Consider the following 22,041-nt stretch of genomic DNA (forward strand, 5'->3'; position numbering starts at 1 on the left):
TCTATTGTCACACCAGAGGACATGGTGTTATTTGACAAGAGGTGTCACGATATGTTTTTTAAAATATATAGATGACAAAAAATGATTGCCATTTGCTAAAAAAGCAGTTTTTATTAAAAAAGGTCCATGGAAAACGCTGAAATGTTTAACCATTCACTGCAATTTAAATGATGACAATAGGAATTATAATCAAATAATGTCATGTGTGACAGTGAAAAAGCAAAACCATGTCAACAACCCACATGATAATAGTCTTGTGAAGGACTCACCGTGTCTCCATCTGCCTGCGGACTCCACTCCACCTGTCTGTAAGCTGGTGTGCTTTCTCCTGATAGCGGTCCAGTTCAGGGCTGCGGTCCGGGTGAAGCTGGCTGAGCTGGTTGCCCACCTCTCTAGCCTGCTGGACCTCTAAACTCAAACTCTGAAATATGTGATCCTGCTCCTGCAGCTCCGAGTGCCATTGCTGGGTGACATACAGAGTGTAAAATATAATAAAATATTATTGAATTAAACAATGTAGGGTCACCTTTTCAATACCTCACACAAACAAAAGCCTAAACTTACACATGTAGAAATGTACAGAACATATATGATTTGAGAAACTTGACTAAAAATTCAAATAAAATAATTTAAAAACTTTTTAAAATATACTTTGATGATTAAAATCATAAATGTATATACAGTCTTCCAATATAATGTATGACAAAACTTTCTTTTAATTCAGAGAGCTTTTCTTTTTTATATACTTTATTTTTATTTCTCTTTTTTAAGAAAAAAAACAAGGTAAAAAATACAAATAATAGATTTAAAAATAATAATAAAATAAATAAAAATAAAATAAAAATAATATAAAATAAAATAAAATACGGGAACTTGAACAGTTGGCTGGTCACATATTTCCTTACAGGTCACATTAACAAATACATATAGAAATCAGATTACACTGTGTAAAGGCATAAGTACAATCAATTTCTCCTAATATTGCAGGTATTTGTCCATTTGTAGTTTTAAAGAAAAAGTTATCCTCTCCATATTTTGAACGTTAGATATGATATCCAACCATTCATATTTTGTTGTCATTTGTTGAGTCTTTCTTGGTGAATTGGATGGCAGAATACAATTTTGAAACAAGTCTCTTATTGTCTTTGTTCTTGTAGTTGTCAATATTTAAGTCAGTTAAATTGGGGGGGATGGTTCTCCAAGCATCTAATCTCGCTATTAAAGTAGGTCCTGGTTTGCAGGTACCTAAAGAAATCACATTTGTCCAGACCATACATATCTGAGATTTTCTCGAAGATCTATTTCCCCATTTGAGGAAAATAAACTAAAAGTATTGATGCCAAACCTATAGCAAGCTTGAAATCTCCCATCGATTTTAGTTGGTTTAAATTCAGGGAGCTTTTCATTACTATAATTTCTGAATAGAAATGCATCTAATATTTAAAAATGGGGATTCTGTTACAATGTTTTACACTCAAGAAATTTTTATATAAATCACGTGTCTCTCCCGATTTTTCATACAAATGAGAAAGGCTAGTTCGACCTGTTCAATAATTTGTTTACATTTCCTGGTCATATCTATTTATTAAAATAAAAATTAACTCGTTGATTACCGCCAAGTTTATTGTTGTCTATATGTAGAGGGGAACACCTACTTTTGTAACAAATTTCAAAGCTCTATGTAAACAAGGCCCAAAATGCCACAACTGTTTATGAATGGTGGCGATTGTGGGAAGGCAGCTTGGTTTGGTTGTGATATCAGTCAACTGCTAGTGATGTGTGTCTGTTTTTCTCACCTTCAACTGCTCTCCTAAGGCTTGGATTGCTGCAGTATCTGCAGGCACAATGTCCTCTTCACTCAGTCGACTCTCATACTTTCTGACCTGACTTTCTGCCGCCTGCAGGCTTTTCATCAACACATCTACTGTCTTCAGTCTGGCAGAGAAACAAACACTCAAATCATGGTTGACCTTAAAGGGACAGTTCTCCCAGAAATTCAAAATCTGTCATCGTTTACTCATCCACTTCTTCCAAACATGTTTGAGTTTCTTTCTTCCCTTGAACAAATATTTACTGAAGAACATTAGACCAGCCACTGACTTCTATAGTATTTCTTGTTCCTACTATAAGGGCCCTATCATGCACCCAGTGCAATGCATAGTCTTTTTGTTTGTTTCAGCCTGGTACAGGTACCACTTTCACATCCTGCCCCACGTTGTTAAAATAGCGAATGCATTTGCACCTATTTGTGCAAAAAACATGTGTGTTAAGGTGCATTGGTGGTGTGCTGCTATTTTGAGGCGACAGAAATTGATCACGCCATTGACCAAATAAAAGTTGCTCTAAAGTCAATGTCGCAGTTTTTATTTTGTTATTTAAAGAGCATGTTAGTGTGATATGCCAATGCGAGTCAAAAATATGCATATGCATTGCTTATTACACACACAGGGATGCACAAATGCACACAGATATCTTCCTTCAGCTTAGTCCCTTATTTATCAGGGGTCGCCACAGTGGTATGAACCACCAACTATTCCAGCATATGTTTTACGCAGCAGATCCTCTTCCAGCTGCAACCCAGTACTGGGAAACACCCATAAACTCTAACATCCACACACACTCATACACTATGGCTAGAGTAGTTTATTCATCTGTACCGCATGTCTTTGGACTTTGGGGTAAACTAGAGCACCTGGAGAATGCAAACTCCACACAGAAATGCCAACTGGCTCAGCCAGGACTCGAACCAGCGACCTTCTTGCTGTGAGGCGATAGTGCTAACCAATGAGCCACCGTGTTACCCACAAATATCTTTATATATGAAAAATAAAGGATTGAAATATAAAAATTGATAGCTCCTGCCATGCTTTCTCATGCTTTATCTCAGGGGATTTTGGTGGAATCGGGCTCTGTTGAAGCCAGATTATTCATTAAATTAAACAATGTTTATTGTTATCATTATCAGTAGTATTACTGTTTGTTATATGCATATTTATATTTGTGTTTATATTGTTTGGTTTAGATTTGTCCACCTTTTAAAGACATATACATATAGGGGCATAAGAATAGAAAATAGGATGTGTTTTTGGATGTTGGACAAGGTGTTTTTTTTACCATGCCAGAACAGAATTTAGAAATTTTTTCAAACAAATCTTTGGACTTAATAAATGAGATTAAACAACCTATGGAATATTGGATGTCTTGAGTGGAGTGTGTCCAGAACAACCACCATTTCCTGAATCTACAGCCGAATGGAGAGGCAGACACTACAGACTCCAACCGTAGATGGTCAGAACGGTTTCTCTTTACACTCATTTCCTCGGTATTGAATTGTTCAGTTTTTCTGTTTTCAAAGTCTGCCATGTAAATAGCAAATACACTATGCCGTGACAAACTTGCTCTCAAAGTTAGAAACTGTGCTGGGTGCGACAACTGTTTTTCTTATCCTTATATTAGCAAAAGTGCTTTAGATAATTTATACTGTGCACTTAGATTGTTAATAGAGAGCCCTTGATGTCAACAGTTGATTTTTTTTATATTCTTCAGAATATCTTGCTTTGTTTTTAACAGAAAAAAGAAATTCATAAAAGTTTAGAACTAAGACTTGAAGGCTAAACACGCCTTGATGGATATTTAGCAGAGAATGCATGCATATATGAACTGCAAATGCACTAACTTTTGCAGATATACAGAAGAGAGGGAGTTGAGTTTCTCTACGTGCTCTACAGCCAGGTTGAGCTCTGACCGCAGGACAGGCACACTGGAAGATGTAGGTTTCTCCTCAAAGAAGCTCACGCAGCGACGAGACACTTCACCCAAATCTGACTGAAGACCTTTCAGATCCTGCTGGAGCTTCTGTAACACCACAAAAGTTTCTTGAGGTTATATTTTATTTATATATTAAGACATTAAATTAAAATAGCAATTTCGTCTATGACTGCTGATTTTGAGCCAACTTATATGCTGGTGTACTCACAAATGCTGCATAACTTAAATTAAAGTTAAATGTTAAATAAAACAAAAATTAAAAAACAAATACATTTTAAAGAGGCATATTCAAATATTTTGTGAATATTACCCAATAATGTGCTTGCAACAATGTGTATAAAACTTATTTAAAGGTTTATTTGTATTTTGTAAAATGATTAAAATTATTTGTAAATAAAGTCTGAAATATAATAAAATACATATTAGATAGAACAACTAACTAAATTATTTTATAAAAAAAAAATAATGAAAATGACTAAATAAATGCATTAAAATTAAAACTAAAATAAAACAAAGCTAAATAGAAATATTAAAATAATAGACGAATATGACCAAACCAAAAACATCTCTTAAATCAATCAATAAATATTAAAATAACAGCATGGGGTGTTTAAACTATTTGATCAATCCCCAGTTTGTAACTATAAGGTTGTATTTGATATTTATCGCTATATTGCAGAAACTAGTCATCAAGAGTCAAGTCATAAAATGCACATAAATCTAATGAGCACATAACAACTTAAATAAATGGTCACAGTTTAAGAATGTGAAAAGTCACAATTTTGACCAAAAAATGTCAGATAACACCTTATTATTCCAAGAGTATGCCCTGTCAAGTACAGCAAATCTTAAAGTGAAAAGCAATAGTGCAGAATTTACAGTTGATGCAGTCACTGAATGTACTGCTTAATTCACATATACAGATTACTGAGGTGATTGACCAGCAGAGGGAGTAGTTGTGCTGATGACGCCTCACCTCTTGCTCTGCTATATGAACAGCGCTGTCTGCAGCATCTCCTGATAATGTGCTGGGATGTGGAGTCTGTATGCCACGCATCAGTCTGCTCTCCGCATCCTCCAGGTGAGACTTGATGCTCTGAAGCTCTGACAGGTAAGCACGAGACGCCAACTCATCCTTCTCCACTGAAACACAACAAAAAGAGATGCTCAACCACATGGTAGAATTATATATGTTCTTGCTAAAATATGCTAAATATATTCTGTAGATGAGAAACAAATCGAAAATAAATTGCATTTCTACCATTATTCATTCATTCATTTTCCTTCGGCTTAGTCCCTTATTTACCAGGGGTCGCCACAGCAAAATGAACCACCAACTATTCCAGCATATGTTTTACGCAGTGGATGCCCTTCCAGCTGTAACCCAGTACTGGGAAACACCAATATGCACTCATTCACACATGCTCATACACTAGTGCCAATTTAGTTCATTCAATTCACCAATAGCGCATCTCTTTGGACTGTGGGGGAAACTGGAGCACCTGGAGGAAACCCACGCCAACACGGCGAATAACATGCAAACTCCACACAGAAATGCCAACTGACCCAGCATGGACTCAAACCAGCAACCTTCTTGCTGTGTGGCAACAGTGCTAACCATTGAGCCACCGTGCTGCCCTGACCTTCATTTAATATATATTTCATATATATTTCACATTGTATGAAGGGTCATTTCAATCCTTATAACAGAATGTGGATGGAGATCTAAAGTATTTATTATTATTATTAAAATAATATTAAATTATATATTTATATTTAGAGGAATTAAACTGTAAAATACTTAAGAGTAATAGAAATATATCTATGTTTAAAAATATAATTATAAAAATATGTATACTTAATATTTTTATATATTTATGTTTACAAAAACAGCTGTAATTTTTGTTACAGTGGCACTTGAAAAGAGTTTTTTTTGTCAAGAATTTTCTTTGTTTTAGAAGTTTTAGACATCAAGCAAAGATTTTCCTCAAATGCTACATTAATGTATTTTATTTAAAATAATTAAGCAAATATATATTCTGAGTGCATTTAAATATTTAGTCTAAAATATTTTCAAAAACATATAAAAACATCTTTTTTTGTATGTTTTAAAATATGTAAAAAAAATTGTTTAACCATATTGGCAGGGCTGGATTAACATAAGGACTAGGCAGGGCTGAAACCCAGGAGCCTGTGAGAGGAGGAGGCCTTTGATTGGCTGATGAATTCATTTGCATCATCACACTGAAAACGCCTCTTTGCATTAAGCTTTCAATAAAGTGAAGTATTCCTTTTGGATCGCTGCTGTTCAAAAACAGTGACGCTGCTAAACTATGGCTTAGAGTGGCTGTAGCTCAATAAGAGTTTTAAAGAGCCCTATTTAGTCCCCAGTAAGGGTGAATAGATGTCCTGTTTTTCTCAGTCACATGTAGGCTAACCAAGTGCATCATAAAAAAAAAACAAAATTCAAATAGTATCTGTTATTAACGTGCAGTGTTAGGGGAATCATGCAGAATGGACTCCAAACTGAAGCGCTGTGTCGGCCATCATGGCACATCCGTGCAATCCTGCCTTCTCATAACAGAGACAGTGTACGACCAAATCAAATACCTCAAGAAAATACATGGTTTAAGTCTAACTGAAGCAGTTAGTAAGAAAACTTTTAAGTGACTTTCCCCTTTTATAAAAACGACAGTAATAATGCGGAGCAATGAAATATTGGCGCTGGCTTTCATCAGACAGTATATCTGAGAAAAAAACAAAACATGCTAACCTTCAGTAATTGACTGACTCGAGACCAAATGGGGACATTAGAAGCATGGATTTTAAAGATATTTTAGGGATTTCTGCTCAGCAAAAGTTTAAAGGAAATTTTTTTAAGATAAGCCTATTTAAACATTTATTGTAAAGCCCTCATTTAGGAAGTTTTGCAAATGTGTTATTTGTTTTTTCCCCTAATTTTGGCAGCCTTTTAACGTTTTTAAAAGTTAAAACTAATTTTGTATGCTTGTATGCCTACTTTAGTCAAATAGAATATAATTACAACATAATCAAATATAAATTAAGTGGAAAATTACATTATATAATAATATTAAATAGTAAATTAGGAATATTATTAATAATTATAATAATAATTGCACAAAAAAAAGCTACTTTTGTGAGGCAATAAAATAACAGTCTGCTATGGTCCCAGGGCCCAATATGTTCTTAATCCGGCCCTGCATATGGATGACACCTTACCGTTTCATAATATTTAATTAAAGCACACAGTAACCTTCATACCTGTCTCCAGAGACACCAGCAGTGTTTGGCAATGTTCACGGCAGTTCTCAGCTTCTCTCTCCAGCTCACGTCGCTCTGTTGGCGTAAAAAGTGAGCTCTCATGACTGTCCGAAAGAAAGTCAGTCAAGTGAGCATCCAGGTTGTCTAAAGCCTGCTGTCTGTCCGCTGGGGGCTGCAATCGCATCTAAAAGACATAGACGTAATTATAAAAAACATTCAGTGTCCAGCGTACTGTATGGGAAATGATTGCATTGTGTGACACTGACTGTGTCCAGGCTCCAGGAGGAGATGTTTCTTATGTCCTTCTGCAGATAGTGCCAGGACACAACGCTCTTCATGTTCAAATGCAGCTGGTGCCACAGAGACATCACGTTCTGGTACATCTGCTCCATTCTAAGCACACAGAAAAATATATGTGATTATCTTTTCTCAAAAAGGGGGGGTTTGATCAGCTCCTAACATTGCAAGGATGTTTAGAGAGCGTTCATTTTATTCATCTACAGTAGCAAGACAAGGCAAGTTTATTTATATAGCACATTTTCATACACAATGGTAATTCAAAGTGCTTTACATAACCAAGAATAAAAGAGTACAGCAAGAAATAAAAACAAAAAAGAATAAAAAATTATTAAAACAAATAAAAGCAGATTAAAATGTGTTAAAACAGGTTGTAAAAGAGTGAAAATAGAAAGAAATAACAGTACTGTATCTGTTAGACGTAGCACAGTATTCACTGAGTATAGGCACAGCTAAACAGATGCTTTTTAAGTCTTGATTTTAAAGCATCTAATGTTGGAGCACATCTGATCAACCACCAAAAATTATATGCTAATTATATTTTGTAACTGTAAAATTGAGAATATATTGGTTTCTTTCCCTTAATATACCAAATATATGTTTTATAATGTACGTCACATCTTTACTTCTTGAAAATACATTCTGCAATGTCATTTTTTTATTCACCTAGCATAAACTTTCAAAATAATAATAATTTGATACTCACCTGTATGGTAAAAATATATTTGCTATCACAAAATTATATGCTACTTATATTTTGTAACTGTAAAATTGAGAATCTATTACATTTGTCCCTTAATATTCCAAGTACGTGTTTCATAATGCATTTCAAGTCTAGAAAATACATTCTGGAATGTCATTTTTTAAATTCTCCTGGCATAAACAATAAAAAAAAAAAAGATACTCACCTCTTTGATAAATATATATTAGTTATCACAAACTTATATGCTAAGTATATTTTGAAACTGTAAAATTGAGAATATACTGTTTTTTTTACCTTAATATACCAAATATATGATTTATAATGTACTTCACGTCTAGAAAATACATTATGGATTGTCATTTTTTTTTTTTTTTTTGTATCTATAAAATCGAGATTATATTACTTTTTTACCTTAATATACCAAATACATGTTATGAAATGTTTTTTTTAATTCACCTAGCACAATCTCCAAAAAAAAGTCTATACTCACCTGTATGATAAAAAATATATATTAGTTATCACAAACTTATATGCTAAGTATATTTTGTAACTGTAAAATTGAGAATATACTTTTTTTACCTTAATATGCCAAAAGTATGTTTCATAATGTACCTCACGTCTAGAAAATACATTGTGGGATGTTCATTATTTACAGATACTCACCGATAGGATAAAAAATAGATTTGTTTTCACAAAATGACATGCTTATTATACAGTATTTTGTAATTGTAAAATCGAGAATAAATTACCTTTTGGCCTTAATATACCAAATAAAGGTTTCATAATGCATTTCACAATCTAGAAAATACATTTATAACATGCTAATTGTTTCCATGCCATATATTGTTTTGCTCTAAAATGTCACGTTACAGAAGACTTCCAAAAAGATCCACAACTAAAACTACCAGCTGCTGTAATTTACTTATAAAGATGACCATTTTACATATCTTACATAACCGTTACAACATTTTTACAGTATTATGAACGCGTCTTAATCTCTAGAGCCGTGAAATCATTGTTTTTAGCTTATCTTTAACCCCTGAAATAAATCCACCATCATTCTCACCATCACTGGCATTTGGAGTCTCTAATAACAGTCTCATTTTATCCTTTGTGACTAAAATAGATCACTGTGATCTCAGAGTGTAACAGAATGCTAAAACATAAGCAGTGTGAAAATGACAGTATGAAATTAAAATGAGCCTTTTTAATGATTTTATCGAAACCATTTTTAACAACAAGGGACAATAAACTGCAATATTTTATAAACATCACTCACTGGGGGGCCCAAATTTGTTACGTACATTTAAAAAACAGAGCTGCACAATGTTAGAAAAATCTGCTACAGATTCAGGAGAAGGTTTGAACAGCTCTATTTGGCAGTTTTCTGGGGAGTCTAACAATATTCAGGTACAAATATTGAATAATAACAATGCAAAAAATGCTTTTCTTCATTTGCTTTGTCTTGTTTGTAGTCAGAATATCTAAAACTTCTTAGGTCAAGTAAAAAAATAATCAAAAACCGTCATAATTAATAGTATTTCCTTATAACAAGCAACATTTCTTGCCAATGTGGGAAATAAAATAATCTTGTTTTCGCTTTAAAATGTAGATATTTGGAGAAGAAACAAGACAAAGATTCTAATTAAGAAAAAAAATCATATAATTTTTGCAAAAATCATTTGCATAAATCATGTCAAATCTGTATACATAAAAAAAAATCTTTGTTACACCTCCAAGCATCATAATTTTTTGTGCCCAAATGTTTTAAACTCTCTTGAAATGCTCAGTCACAGGCCTTACCAACACATGCAAATGATAAACCTTATTATGGTTAAACATGGCAGTGACTCTACAAACCACATGTGTTCTGTAGATCCTAATCAACTATACTTCAGACTTGCATATTTTGCGATGTGACTATTGCAGATACACACATTACAATATCGATGCTGAAATGATACATTGTGCAGCCATATTTGAAAAAGAGCAAAGTAAGTGTAATTTCCCCTCTGTGTTGGTTCTGGTGTTAAGGATCTGCGAGCTGTACCTGCTGGCAGTGTCGATGGCTTCCTGATTAGGGGGAGGAACGGTGAAACACACAGATGGCACCATGGCCTCATTTCCAGTAGGACTGATGACCTTCCACTTGGTCCTCTGAGAGTTATCCTCCAGGACACACTCCTCGCCTTTGCTGATGGTGATCTGAGAAAGAGAGAGAGATGGAGACGGAAACAGAAGGAAATGGGGATGGAAGAAAAACAGCATGTAAGGAGGAGTGGACTTTAAAAGAAAACAGTGCAAAAAACTGATGGTAGATGTTGATTAAAAAGTAAAGGAATTCAAAGTATTAACCAAAGGATGAGGAATCAAATGTTAATGCTAATGGCTTTTATGTGAGTTGAACTAGGTGAAATATGAATTTTTATGGAATAATGCCTTACTGCACTGACCTTGCAAAAAAAAAAAAAAGGCTAAATAAATAAAATAAATTCAAAAGCACTCATCTTGCCCATTACAATGTCAAATTACAGTTGGCTTTTAAGCCTAGCTTTTTTTTAAATAACCCTCTTAAAGGGATAGTGCACCCAAAAATTTTTGGGATTGGGAACATTGTCATCATTTACAGTACTCTCTCTTTACTAATCTCAAACCTGTTTGAGCTGCGTTCTTCTGTTAAACACAAAAGAAGATATTTTAAGGAAATCAGAAAACCTGTGACCAGGTTTGTTTTGCACCACGTTGTTTAAATAGCAAATCCATTTGTGTCACTTTGTGGACTATTGGGTGTGCCGGTCTAAAAAGGAGGTGTGTTAATATCTTTACATATGAAAAAAATTAAAGGATTAAAATGTTACAAAATTATTCTTTTCTACATAAATATAAAAACCACAGCCTCCATTCAGTTTATTCATGACAATTTGCATTTGTATAAAGTTATATTATTATTACTAGCAGTATTATTTACTATATGCATATTTATATTTGTTTTAATTAAAACAAGCTTAGATTTGCCCACCTGTTGGGTTCTGGAGACGTTTGCATCACCATATGGGGCATAAGAATAGGACGTGTGTTTGGATATAACCGTTTTTTTTGACCACACTTCGGTATTATTGTTCATTTATTCATTAGCTGGAAATTAGAACTGAATTTAGAAATAGTTTTGAAACAAGTCTTTGCACTTAAACAAAATTAAATATGTAGGTTAATGGATGTCTTTAGCAGAGAGCGTACAACACAGTTTCCTTATTGGCGAAAGTAAAGGAGTAAAGTAAAGAGTAAAAGTAAAGAGAAAGTAAAGAGGCCAAATGGAGGAGGCACATTCTTTATTCTTGAACTGCAGATGTTCTGTTTAACTGTTTTCTCACTAGTAAAGCGTTCAGTTTTTCCTTTTACAAAGTCCGCCATGTACAAAGCAAATGCACCATGGCGTGATGCATTTGACTCTTAAAGAGAATGTAAGATTAGACTCTGATTAGTTTACTGCACGTTATGCTCAAAATACATCCCTACCTAGGCCCACACAAAATCTGGGGGCACTGAAATCCGCAGATTTTTAGTCCATCTTTGAGTCTATTTATTTACTTGTGTAAATGTGTGTACATTTATATTTATTCAGTTTTAAATTATTCTCGACTAATATTATTGACTAATATGAAAGGTGTTTATTTGATTTATTTACAATACAGTTTGTAAAGTCATATTTTCTGTCTTTTAGTAGATATTTTATATAAGAGCCTTGCTTTGTTTACCAAATTAGTGGATCTAATTGGATTTGCATTGTAAACATTAAATAAAAGTTTTTATTTCATATATAAAGTTTTAGTTATGATACTCCCAAAATTATTCCACATAAATCCGTGGATTTTTTAAAAAAAATTCTAGGCAGAAATAGCAAAAAATGTCCACAGATTCTGTCTGGGCCTACCCATAACTCATTAATAGAATAAGCACAACCTTGTTAGACCATGTGCCATGGTGCAGAGTGTATTTTTCCATCCTTAAAATAGCAAAAGTGGATTCGGACATGTAGTTAATGCTTTTACGCCATGCGCTTTAGACTTTGCGCTTAGATCATTACAATAGTTCAAATACTTCTTTTGAGTTTAGTACAAGTAATAAACTCCACCACAACAACCACTTAAAGATGAGTAAACAGCAAGTAAATTTCCATTTTTGGGTGAGCTATCCTTTTAAAGCAACATCAAATTAGCATTCTGAGTGATTTAAGCACATTAGAAATCAAAGAGAAGATATGAGAGCACTTTCAAGTGCCCTACCTCAACTCTCACCCTATCCCTTGCACACAGGGCACATTATCCTTGTTACATAATGCTACTAAGAGGAAAATTTAAAATAACTCGATTACCACTTGTTTGTGACTGACTGAGGCGATAAAATAAAAATGATACAGCAAGTCAACATGCAACATGCTCCCACTATAGAATCTGATGTATTGGGCTGGGATAAAAACACCTAATACATGTTATATTTGAGCTTTTTCACATTAAAAGTGTACAGGACGCCTGAGGTAAAGCAGGGGTCCCTTGTGTGCAGGGCCAGGCCAGAGAGCAAAGGTCAGAGGAGGAGAACGGTCGGCAATAGTACCTGAGAGTTGGCCTTGCCCAGCCCCGCAGACACACATAAAGAGGAGGGGAGACGGAGGGGAACAGAGAGAGAAAGACGGGGTTAAATGGAGGGATAAAGGAAAAGGGGGAGGGCAGAGAAAATGGGGGAGTGGGACAGGGATAGGGAAGGGAAAAAGAGATTACTTTTGGGTGTTTAGCAGACCTGGTCTGACTGAGATAATATGATCAGGAAAAGAAAAACGGGACCACAGCTGGGAGTGTGACTGAGTGTTCATGAGTTTTCTAAACAAAAATGAATATTCAAATCAATGGCAGCATCTCATTTCATCATTTTAATCCAGAGGAATATGCGAGATGTGTGAACAAAAAGCAAAATGTCTCCAAAATGGCAGATTAGATATGATACAGCAGGGTCTGTTCGTCACGTCTGTCAGCGGTGTTTGGATGAATTCATAAATTTGCACATTTTCCTCCAAATAACATAATAAAGGCACAAAATATGACAGTGCTGACAAAACAGCAGTTAAAAGGTATTTGATTAAGGCTATGTATCAAAAACAGCACAGCATTGAAGTCGTTACATTTTTATTTATTATTTATTTATTTAATAGCACTGAAAAATGTATTGGCAATTCATTGTATATAGTAATAACCTAAAAACAGCATCTGTCATTAGAATGAATTAATCTTCAGCTTCATTATCAGTTTGTCTGATCTTGATGAACTGAACAGGTTTTAGTTTTATATTTATAAAATGAATATCACAGTTCTATATTGAATGTAATGGAGGTTTGTTACTGAATAATTCAGCGTTTCTGAATGAATCAATTGAATGAACAATCCATAAATACAATGACTTTATCGCCATCTATTGGTGATTTTATATTAAGATTTAACATATCTTAGAGTTATGTATTCCATATATATTAAAACCACTTATCTCATTAATTTAATTGTTACCGCAATGTATAAGTATTCATGAGATGCATCGACTACACTGTGTAAATACATCCACTTCAACATTTTGTTGATATTAATTTGATTAGTATTTAGTCTTATTATTTTATCTACATTTACTGATTACATTTAATAATGTAAGAAATAACGTTAATAAGATTGGAGTCTACTCATAAAAAATCATCAGCTTAAGACAAAAGAAAAGTTGGTTTTCATGTTTTATCCTGAAATAAATTTAGCAAATTGTCCTTAATTTAGTTGTAACAGAAATGGCCACTCAAAGCTGGTTAAAAACTCACCAAATGATTTTGATTTTCATTTCAAAAGCCTTACACTAACATAGACCAAATGTTCCTGATAATACTCATTTAAATGCAACATTTCCCAATATATTTACAGTACCTTCAAAGACCCAGAGCAGTTTAGGAACTAAATACGTTCAGATGATTTCTGGCTATTGCTCTGAGACAAGCCGCTGACGAAAGCTACTGTAACAGGTGGTTCACAGATAAGGTAGGTCGGACCACATAAAGATTTTTTTTTTAAATCTACATTAACACTTTAACAGGCATCCTAACCACCTGCTCGACCTTTTATCCATAGGCTATCATTATTGTTTTAATTGCTTATTATATACAGAGTTGCGTCAGTATATTATTGAATGCAAGACGTGGGCAATATATCTGGTTTGTATACTGTTGTTAATAATAAAATATATGTTTGTTTTTTCACCTTTATGTTACCCATATGATCTTAGCTCAGTTTTAAGAGCATAAAGACCAGTGCAGATTTGTGATGTGACAAGGTAAGGCAAAGCAAGATGTTTCTAATAAGTGTTTCTGCAGGTTTCATCGAGTCAAATTTAAGAATTTTAAAGGCCCTTTTAAGACCATCATGAAAGAAATTTTAGACTTAAAGCTAAACACTTTGGATGTTTTGCAATGGGTCAATGGAATTTGTTTTTTGCTTGCCACAAAAAAACAAAAAAATAAAAATGTAGTTATTTCTTTCAACCGAATGCATTTCTGTTACAAGACCTTAAGTTTCATGCCTATTCATAAATATTATGTCCACTCTTCCTTACTTCTGTAAATAGTTTTTGTATAAATGGAAGATCACATAAAGGCATATATTGCCCTGTTATTGTCATGAGGAATTATGTAATTAATTATATAGTTTTCTTTACCTGATTAGGGTATTTAATTAAGAGAATTTTCCGTAAAAATGTCTTACTAATGTTGTGATTGATTCTCTTTGCAATAAAAATAAGTTTTATTTAGATGGACTGTTGATAATTGGATGCGTGTTGGCTCGATTGTTGGATAGAGGAAAATTAAGACCTTTTTAAAATAATTTAAGAACTACAACACAATATTTTAGTGAATTTAAGACTTTTTAATGCCTAAAATTTCATTTTAGAAATGTAAGACATTTTAGGACCCCGTGGACACCCTGCTAACAATGAGATGTCTGTAGTGTGTTATACCTCTATTTGTCGATAGTCACAGATGGCACGAATGGGTGTGGTGGTGCCCAGGTTACTGTCTGCACTGCGTGGCCGGAGCTGGACTACAGATTTGGCCCGGCCTACAAGACTGGCCACTGTGCTGCGGTATTCAATCAATTGTTCTTTCTCCTCCTGAAAAACAAAATAAAACAAAGTCAAATCAAACGTTCATACAGTTAACAGGAGTAACCAGTGAACTGTGACATAATTATGTTGCTAACAGTGCTAATTACTATATTCAATGTATGTTCATATGATCAAAAAACATGTTGTTCAAAAACCTTATCATTGGATTTGATTATTTTTGGATTTCGTGAATGATGCACATTCAAAAAAAGGCAGTAACTAGAATGTGTTTTCGTGATAAAAAATATTCACTCTCTTTAAAACAGATGAAATAGTTTCAAAATAGCTTCAGAAAAGTGTCATCGCTGAAACTCTTTTGTAACGAGTGGTTATGCGAGTTACTGTTGCTTTTCAGCTTTCTCTTTTTCAGACTATTCTCCGTAAACCCTAGAGATTGTTTTGCGTGAAAATACCGGTAGATCAGGAATTTCTGAAATACTCAGACCAGCCTGTCTAGCACCAACAACAATGCCATGTTCAAAGTCACTTAAATCACCTTTCTTCCACATTCTGATGCTTGGTTTGAAATACAGCAGATCATCTTGACCATGTATACATGCTGAAATGCATTGAGTTGCTGCCGTGTAATTGGTTGAAAGGAAATTTGTGTTAATGAGCAATTTGTACCTAATAAAGTGGCCGGTGAGTGTTTGTTATTATTTTCTCAGCATTTGTTTCACAAAAATGAATGAATGCATTTGAGGTATGTGCAATGTGGGATTCATTGGTTAGGAAGAAGAAGCAGACAGAAAGAGCTAACTAAATTACGCTACCTATAAGAAGTTAACATTTGACTGCATATCAGCATGGGGTTAGAGTTCATCGAAACCACAGAGGTCTGTTGCAGAACAACGAGGATAAAATGAATGTCAAATTATCATATTATGCACACACATTTGGATTTGAGCCAAATGAGAGACTCAAGAGCATCTTAATAGCACATCTTCTACATTCACATTCACTTCATTTGTTTACAGGGAATTCAAATATTAGGTTTATTCCTTTTACATGTACAATTCTTATTATTTAATCTTCTTTTTTGAAAAGTGCTAAATGATTTGCTGTAGATTAAGAGGAAGAAAAATGCATGTCTATAATGTTTTATTAATATTATACAACATTATACATGCTTATTTCAAACTATCCTTGCATGAAATTATAAAATGTGACTAATATGTGACATCTCTTTCTTTCTCTCAAATATGATTTATTTTCCAGAAAATACTTTTAGCTAACAAAGACTTTACTTTATGAATTAATAATTTTGTCATTATGTTCTCCTCGCGTTCACAAGCTTCGGTTTCCCCCACAGTCCAAAGGCATGCGGTACAGGTGAATTGGATAGGCTAAATAGTCCGTAGTGTATGAGTGTGAATGAGTGTGTATGGATGTTATCCCAGAGATGAGTTGCGGTTGGAAGGGGATCCGCTGCGTAAAACATGTGCTGGATAAGTTGGCGGTTCATTCAGCTGTGGTGACCCCAGATTAATAAAGGGACTAAGCCGAAAAGCCGAATGAATGAATGATTTTATTTTATTATGATCCATCCCATACGGTCTATTTTAGCTGCATTCATGCCCCTTTATTGAACTGTGATTAAACTGTGCTAATGTCCCAGCTCTGGGTCTCTCATCCGTATGGCCAGAGAGGACGTGGACATCGCTCTGCCTGCTCTTGTGCAAGCCCTCTCTCACAGTGCCATCTGTCATACAGTATACTGTATGAGGACATTCACCACCTCCTGTGCACTAGTGATGCTCCAAGCTATGGTATTTCCTACTATGGAAGTCTTGCATTTTTTTTCCTGTTAAATACAAAGGAAGATGTTTTGAAAAATGTTGGAAACCTGTAACAATTGACTTCCATAATTTATATGTTTTCCTACTATGGAAGGTAATGGTTAATGTAGTGGCTACATGGAGTAAGAGCTGAGAAACTAAACCAACTCACAAGAGACAAATTTCGTGACAAAATATAAACAAGGCAAAAAGTTCTTCCAATGCCTTATTGCTAGGCCCACACGGAATCTGCGCGCGCAGAATTCCGCAGATTTTCTGCAGATTTCTGCAGATTTTTAGCCCATTATTAATTCTGTTTATTTACTTGAGCAAATGTGTACATCTGAATTTATTCCGTTTTTATTCAGTAATTTATTACTTTTTATTTAATACATTAAGGTGTAAGTTATGATACTCCGCTGGATACTCCCAAAAGAAATCCGCAGATTTTTACCAAAAATCTCAGCAGAAATAGCAAAAAACATCCGCAGATTCCGTCTGGCCCTGCTTATTGCTTATTTTCCAAATGAAAACGTAACTTCTTGATATTTTGACAGTGTACATTTGATTTGATTTTGGTCAACAAAGAATATTGCATCCCCGCTCACCCCCCTTCTCTCTGTGTGAATGAGCAAGTGACCAATATAAACCCTCTACGTAACCCTGTGACCCTCCACCACGATAACCTGACACAAAATTAACTATTTCATGTCTACTACAGTTACAGATTCTCAGCTTTTTTCAAAATATATCCTCCTTGTGAAAAGAAGAAAGAAACTAATAGAACCACTTGAGTTTGATAGTATAGTCATTTTTTGAATAAGGAGAAATCCTTACCATGGAGTCCTGCAGCAAGTCCTCTAATCTGCCAAGTCTGCTGTTTTTATCGCAGGTATATTGTCTCTTAATGGTGTCTTGTAGCTGTCGTAGATAGCTTTCACAGTCCCTTGAATCACTCATAAACTGTAAAACAAAAACATGCCATTAAAACCCATAATCAAATAAAAGGAAAATCAATAATCAATAAAAGTAAACCCATAATCAATAAAAGTAAAAATAATAAACAATTCAAAAAGGTTTAAATAAGTACCTGGAAATAGGCAGTGTTGTCCTTGAGGTGCTGCTCCACACATACGCAGAGCTCTTTAATCCACTGCCACTGCGTCTGCAGGGCAGCACTGTAGGCCTGAGAGCAGAGAGGTCAACAGGTCAGGACTGACCATGAATAAGGTCAATGAGTGATAGGAGTCTACGATATTTACGTTGGCTGCATGATATTGGAAAAATCTTACATTGCAATATTTTGTATTTCTGATATATATATATATTGCGATGTGAAAATAATTTCACCAGATTGTGGGGAGTCAACGGATTGTTCCAGAACCGAACAAGTCACAGACCATGTTATCCTTAAAAGATTGGTTGGTGCCTACATGTCTGAGCTTTGTTTTCATTTTCAAAGCAATCCACAGGCACCCAGCAAAAGGCAATCCACAGGTCAACATCACAGTTGCGTGTTAATTAACTTTACACCTTAAAACAATAAGAGGCTCTACAATCAAAAACCCACCAAACCGGTTTTTGAGAAGTACCTTTTGGTTTGCGTGTCCTTTGGCGTCTGCAAGGAATACACATTCTCAGGCAGACACAGAAGCGATCAGAAACGCTTCCAAAGTTTAATGGACATACAGTAAAACTGTGTTTATTTGAGTAATGTATGTTTGCTTTATGTTTCTGTAGGTTTTTGTGTGTACATGTTCCATGTGTTTAACAAAACTGTTATAGATAGTTCTTGAGTAATAGCCCTCAGCGACAAATGAAATCTACAGAATGTTTGTGAAATACTTCATGTTTGGTACCGATTGAAAGCTAGGAACATTTCAAATGCATTGGTTTATATGAAGAAACCATACTATGAAAAGTGTTTATGTTATAAGACTTTATTTTAACCACTATGCTATCAAAGCAGCACCCACACCAGGTGTCAACCCGGCCTCCTAGAGGGCAGAATTGGGGTGTGACTCCACCCCGCACCTTATCTGATTGGACAAGCATTGTGTAGACCCAGCCTCTACCAAAGCCTATAAAACTTTGAACAAAGGAATTTCATCGTCGTCTTTTGCCGGTCATCTTTGCCAGTCGTCACCGCCGTCGCTGCCCGGACGTCGCTCTTCTCGTGCTGTGGCCGTTACATCGCCTCGCCGGAAGCCTCGTTACATCACGGAGCAGACCGCGACCTTTACTTGCTGCCGGCTCGACCCCCGATCTGCTTGTGCAACCGCTTCAAGAACAAGCCATCGGGTCAACACATCCAAACCCTGAAACTCATCCTAACTACAGGAACCCAGGAAGGACTTCGAACGCCGCCTTGTCCAACATCCGTATCCCTAGCAACCGACTAAGGAAACCCCTCTTCACCGACAAGGGAATTCCATCACGTCACTGAAGTTGCTACGCTGACCAATCAGCTTCGCCGGGATTTCCCTTTGGACCAGTCGATGAAACCAATATTCCATCAGAACGCAAGTAGCACAAACAAGGTTTCTATCCATTGCTGACACTGGTGTGAATTATGTTTACGTAGTAAAGAATAGCGAAATTCTCTGCTTTTATGGTTTCTCTCAGGTTGCAATGCTAAGAACTTAGCAAAGGCTAGAAGTTAAATCCACTCAGTCAAAACTCTCCTCAAACTGCTTGTGCGTGTGTGTATGTATGTGCATTTGTTTGTTTTACGTAGATTAGTACTTTGTGTTGTAGAGTAGCAATAAACTTTTGTTTCGTTTTAAGATCCGTGTTGGTGTGTTGTGTGCTTTATAAGTTAATGCCTCAGCTTCAGATACTGCTACCTTGCTTAATAAATAATTAGATACTGTTTTTATATTGTTATTGTTGGCCACGTAATAATATAATACAGAATTGCTTTACACTAAACGTTCTATTTGCTGGTCAAATACTTAAGTTAAGTGTAAGCTTTAAATAATTCTATGTGAATCATGTTCGAATCTTTGATTCGAATCCCCAAAGTTTAAACATGATTTAAACCAAAGAGCTGATTCTTACATAGTGGTGGAGAATAATTCGGGCAAGCAGATCTAACTTTTAAAGCACAAAACCCAGAAATCACGTTGTTAATCTTTTCTATTTTTGTCCGGAAAGAATAGATTAGAGGGAACAAAAGTTTTGCTACTGCACAATTTCATTGTGGTACCATTTGTTTTATTGCTTGACTGCATTTAGTGTTGTTAAGAAAGTAAAACTTCATTTAAGTTGTCCGCCGAGACACACTGTAAGCCGCTCTAAAGCGCATGTAGAGAAAGACAAAGCGTATTCCTTTGTGCTTATCTCATAACGTTATATAAGGCCTTCACAGTATGATTTCGTACGCCGCGATTCCCGGATGGAAACTCAGCTGTGTTTTCTCCTGGTAACTGATTTAGCATAGCTAACTAAATTCTTGTTGCCCTGTAATTTGCTAATACTTAGTAAATTATTTAAAACGCGGAGCTCAGAGAAAGCTGACTAGCGTAGTTTATAGGAGAAGTTTTGAAATTGATCAATTGAAATTGTGGTTTGATTCCACGGATGTGTTTGCAGTCTACACAGACTTAACACAGAGTGCTGAGATCCCCCATATCTCTGACACGATTTGTATTAATCTCAGAAATCCTGTTGATTAATTTATCTCACTTTCATGAGTTGAGATCGTTCAGTACTGTTAAGATTTAAAATCTAACTAGTGCTTTTTGCTTGAACAGTGTAAGATGCGCCGTCATCTCAAATGATACTGTGAAATTTGCTATTATTCCACTTTGTGGTCGTTGCCATAGCAGCAACCTTGGTCCGGAAGTACAGAGAGACTTGCCGGAATTACATTCAAGCGTGCATGTGCAGCCCGCCAGCGCCAGCTTGAATTGTAAACAAAAAGCATAGCGTGAAGCTAAGCTAAACTAACGCTAACGCGTTTGCATTGAAGTCTATGCATTTCCAGTAGCAGCGAAGGCTAATAGATAGCACGTAGCATTTAGTGGTCTTAAATGCATTGTATGGCTGATGTTTGAAATAACTCTTGCATCTCAGTTGTTTCTCTTTACTCACCTTGGAAAAGTTAACAAACGCAAAGTTAATCAAAGTGTGCACGATCTAACTGCTGAGTTTAATCACCATCATTTTATTTTATTTTTGTTTTTCCTGCTGTACTTGGCCTGTTGAATTTGATCAGTTTGAACTCACATAAGCTGTTGGTTTTATAAGTGATGAATTATAGTTTTGTCTTCATTACTATAAATTAACGCTCTCTGACTTATTCAATTATAAATACTTTTTCCATTCATCAACATCTAGGAACACCCATTTCCTATGACTGTTGATCTATACGGATAAGACTCCTTGATTATATTAATTATGATTGTTTAATTTGATGATAAACTGCATTAAATGTTACTTTAACCAACTTCATTGTTATGAAATTTTAATTTCATTAATGGTTCATTTATGCATGGCTCTATCATTTTAGCAATAATTAATAATTAAATTTAGTCATAAGTGTTCTTATCAAGCTTAGCGATAATTTATAAAAGTTATTACTTCTTTACAGGTTTAAAGTTAAGTTCAATTCAAATTTGAATTTAGTCTTTTCATCTAGTGGAGCCCTGCAATTAGCCAAACTTCAAAAGGAAAATTCAGATTTTTCTAATACGCAGGCTAAGTGGTTACTATATAACACAATAAAACCAACACTTTTTGAGTATCAACTCAACAGTGCCATTGTTTTGACATCCTTAATTACACCTAATGCTAAGAGAAAACTAACTCCTTTGTTATCTCTTTCAACTAACTATCTTCTTTTTACTGGACTATTAATGCTGGTTTAAGGATTGTGCTTGTGAGAGTCAAAAAGCAGAGAATTTTAGAAACATTTAATAGATGTTTGGGACACTTGAACACTTTTAATTGTTAAAATTGTCTGATCTCACCCCTCCTTTCTCACTCATCAGGTCACCAAGAAGATAGGCGTCGTTAGATCCAATTCTA

The 22,041-nt window shown here is 35.0% G+C and overlaps 1 protein-coding gene across 40 annotated transcripts in view; it reads right to left on the reverse strand.

The window, feature by feature from the left end:
• The window catches only part of macf1a (microtubule actin crosslinking factor 1a), a 352,243-nt gene that overhangs the window by 120,615 nt on the left and 209,587 nt on the right, over positions 1 to 22,041 (reverse strand). For all 40 annotated transcript variants that reach the window (XM_087295922.2, XM_087295931.2, XM_087295932.2 and 37 more), the window contains 10 exons: positions 18,101 to 18,196; positions 17,848 to 17,973; positions 15,086 to 15,238; positions 10,101 to 10,255; positions 7,317 to 7,443; positions 7,051 to 7,234; positions 4,745 to 4,911; positions 3,677 to 3,855; positions 1,797 to 1,935; positions 270 to 463 (listed from right to left, as the gene is read on the reverse strand). In XM_087295922.2, the coding sequence (XP_087152048.2) occupies positions 270 to 463; positions 1,797 to 1,935; positions 3,677 to 3,855; positions 4,745 to 4,911; positions 7,051 to 7,234; positions 7,317 to 7,443; positions 10,101 to 10,255; positions 15,086 to 15,238; positions 17,848 to 17,973; positions 18,101 to 18,196 (1,520 nt within the window). The remainder of the gene's footprint in view (positions 1 to 269; positions 464 to 1,796; positions 1,936 to 3,676; positions 3,856 to 4,744; positions 4,912 to 7,050; positions 7,235 to 7,316; positions 7,444 to 10,100; positions 10,256 to 15,085; positions 15,239 to 17,847; positions 17,974 to 18,100; positions 18,197 to 22,041) is intronic.

The sequence above is a fragment of the Danio rerio genome, chromosome 19 (genome assembly GCF_052040795.2).
Source record: "Danio rerio strain M-AB ecotype USA chromosome 19, GRCz13ab, whole genome shotgun sequence".
Lineage (NCBI taxonomy): Eukaryota > Metazoa > Chordata > Actinopteri > Cypriniformes > Danionidae > Danio > Danio rerio.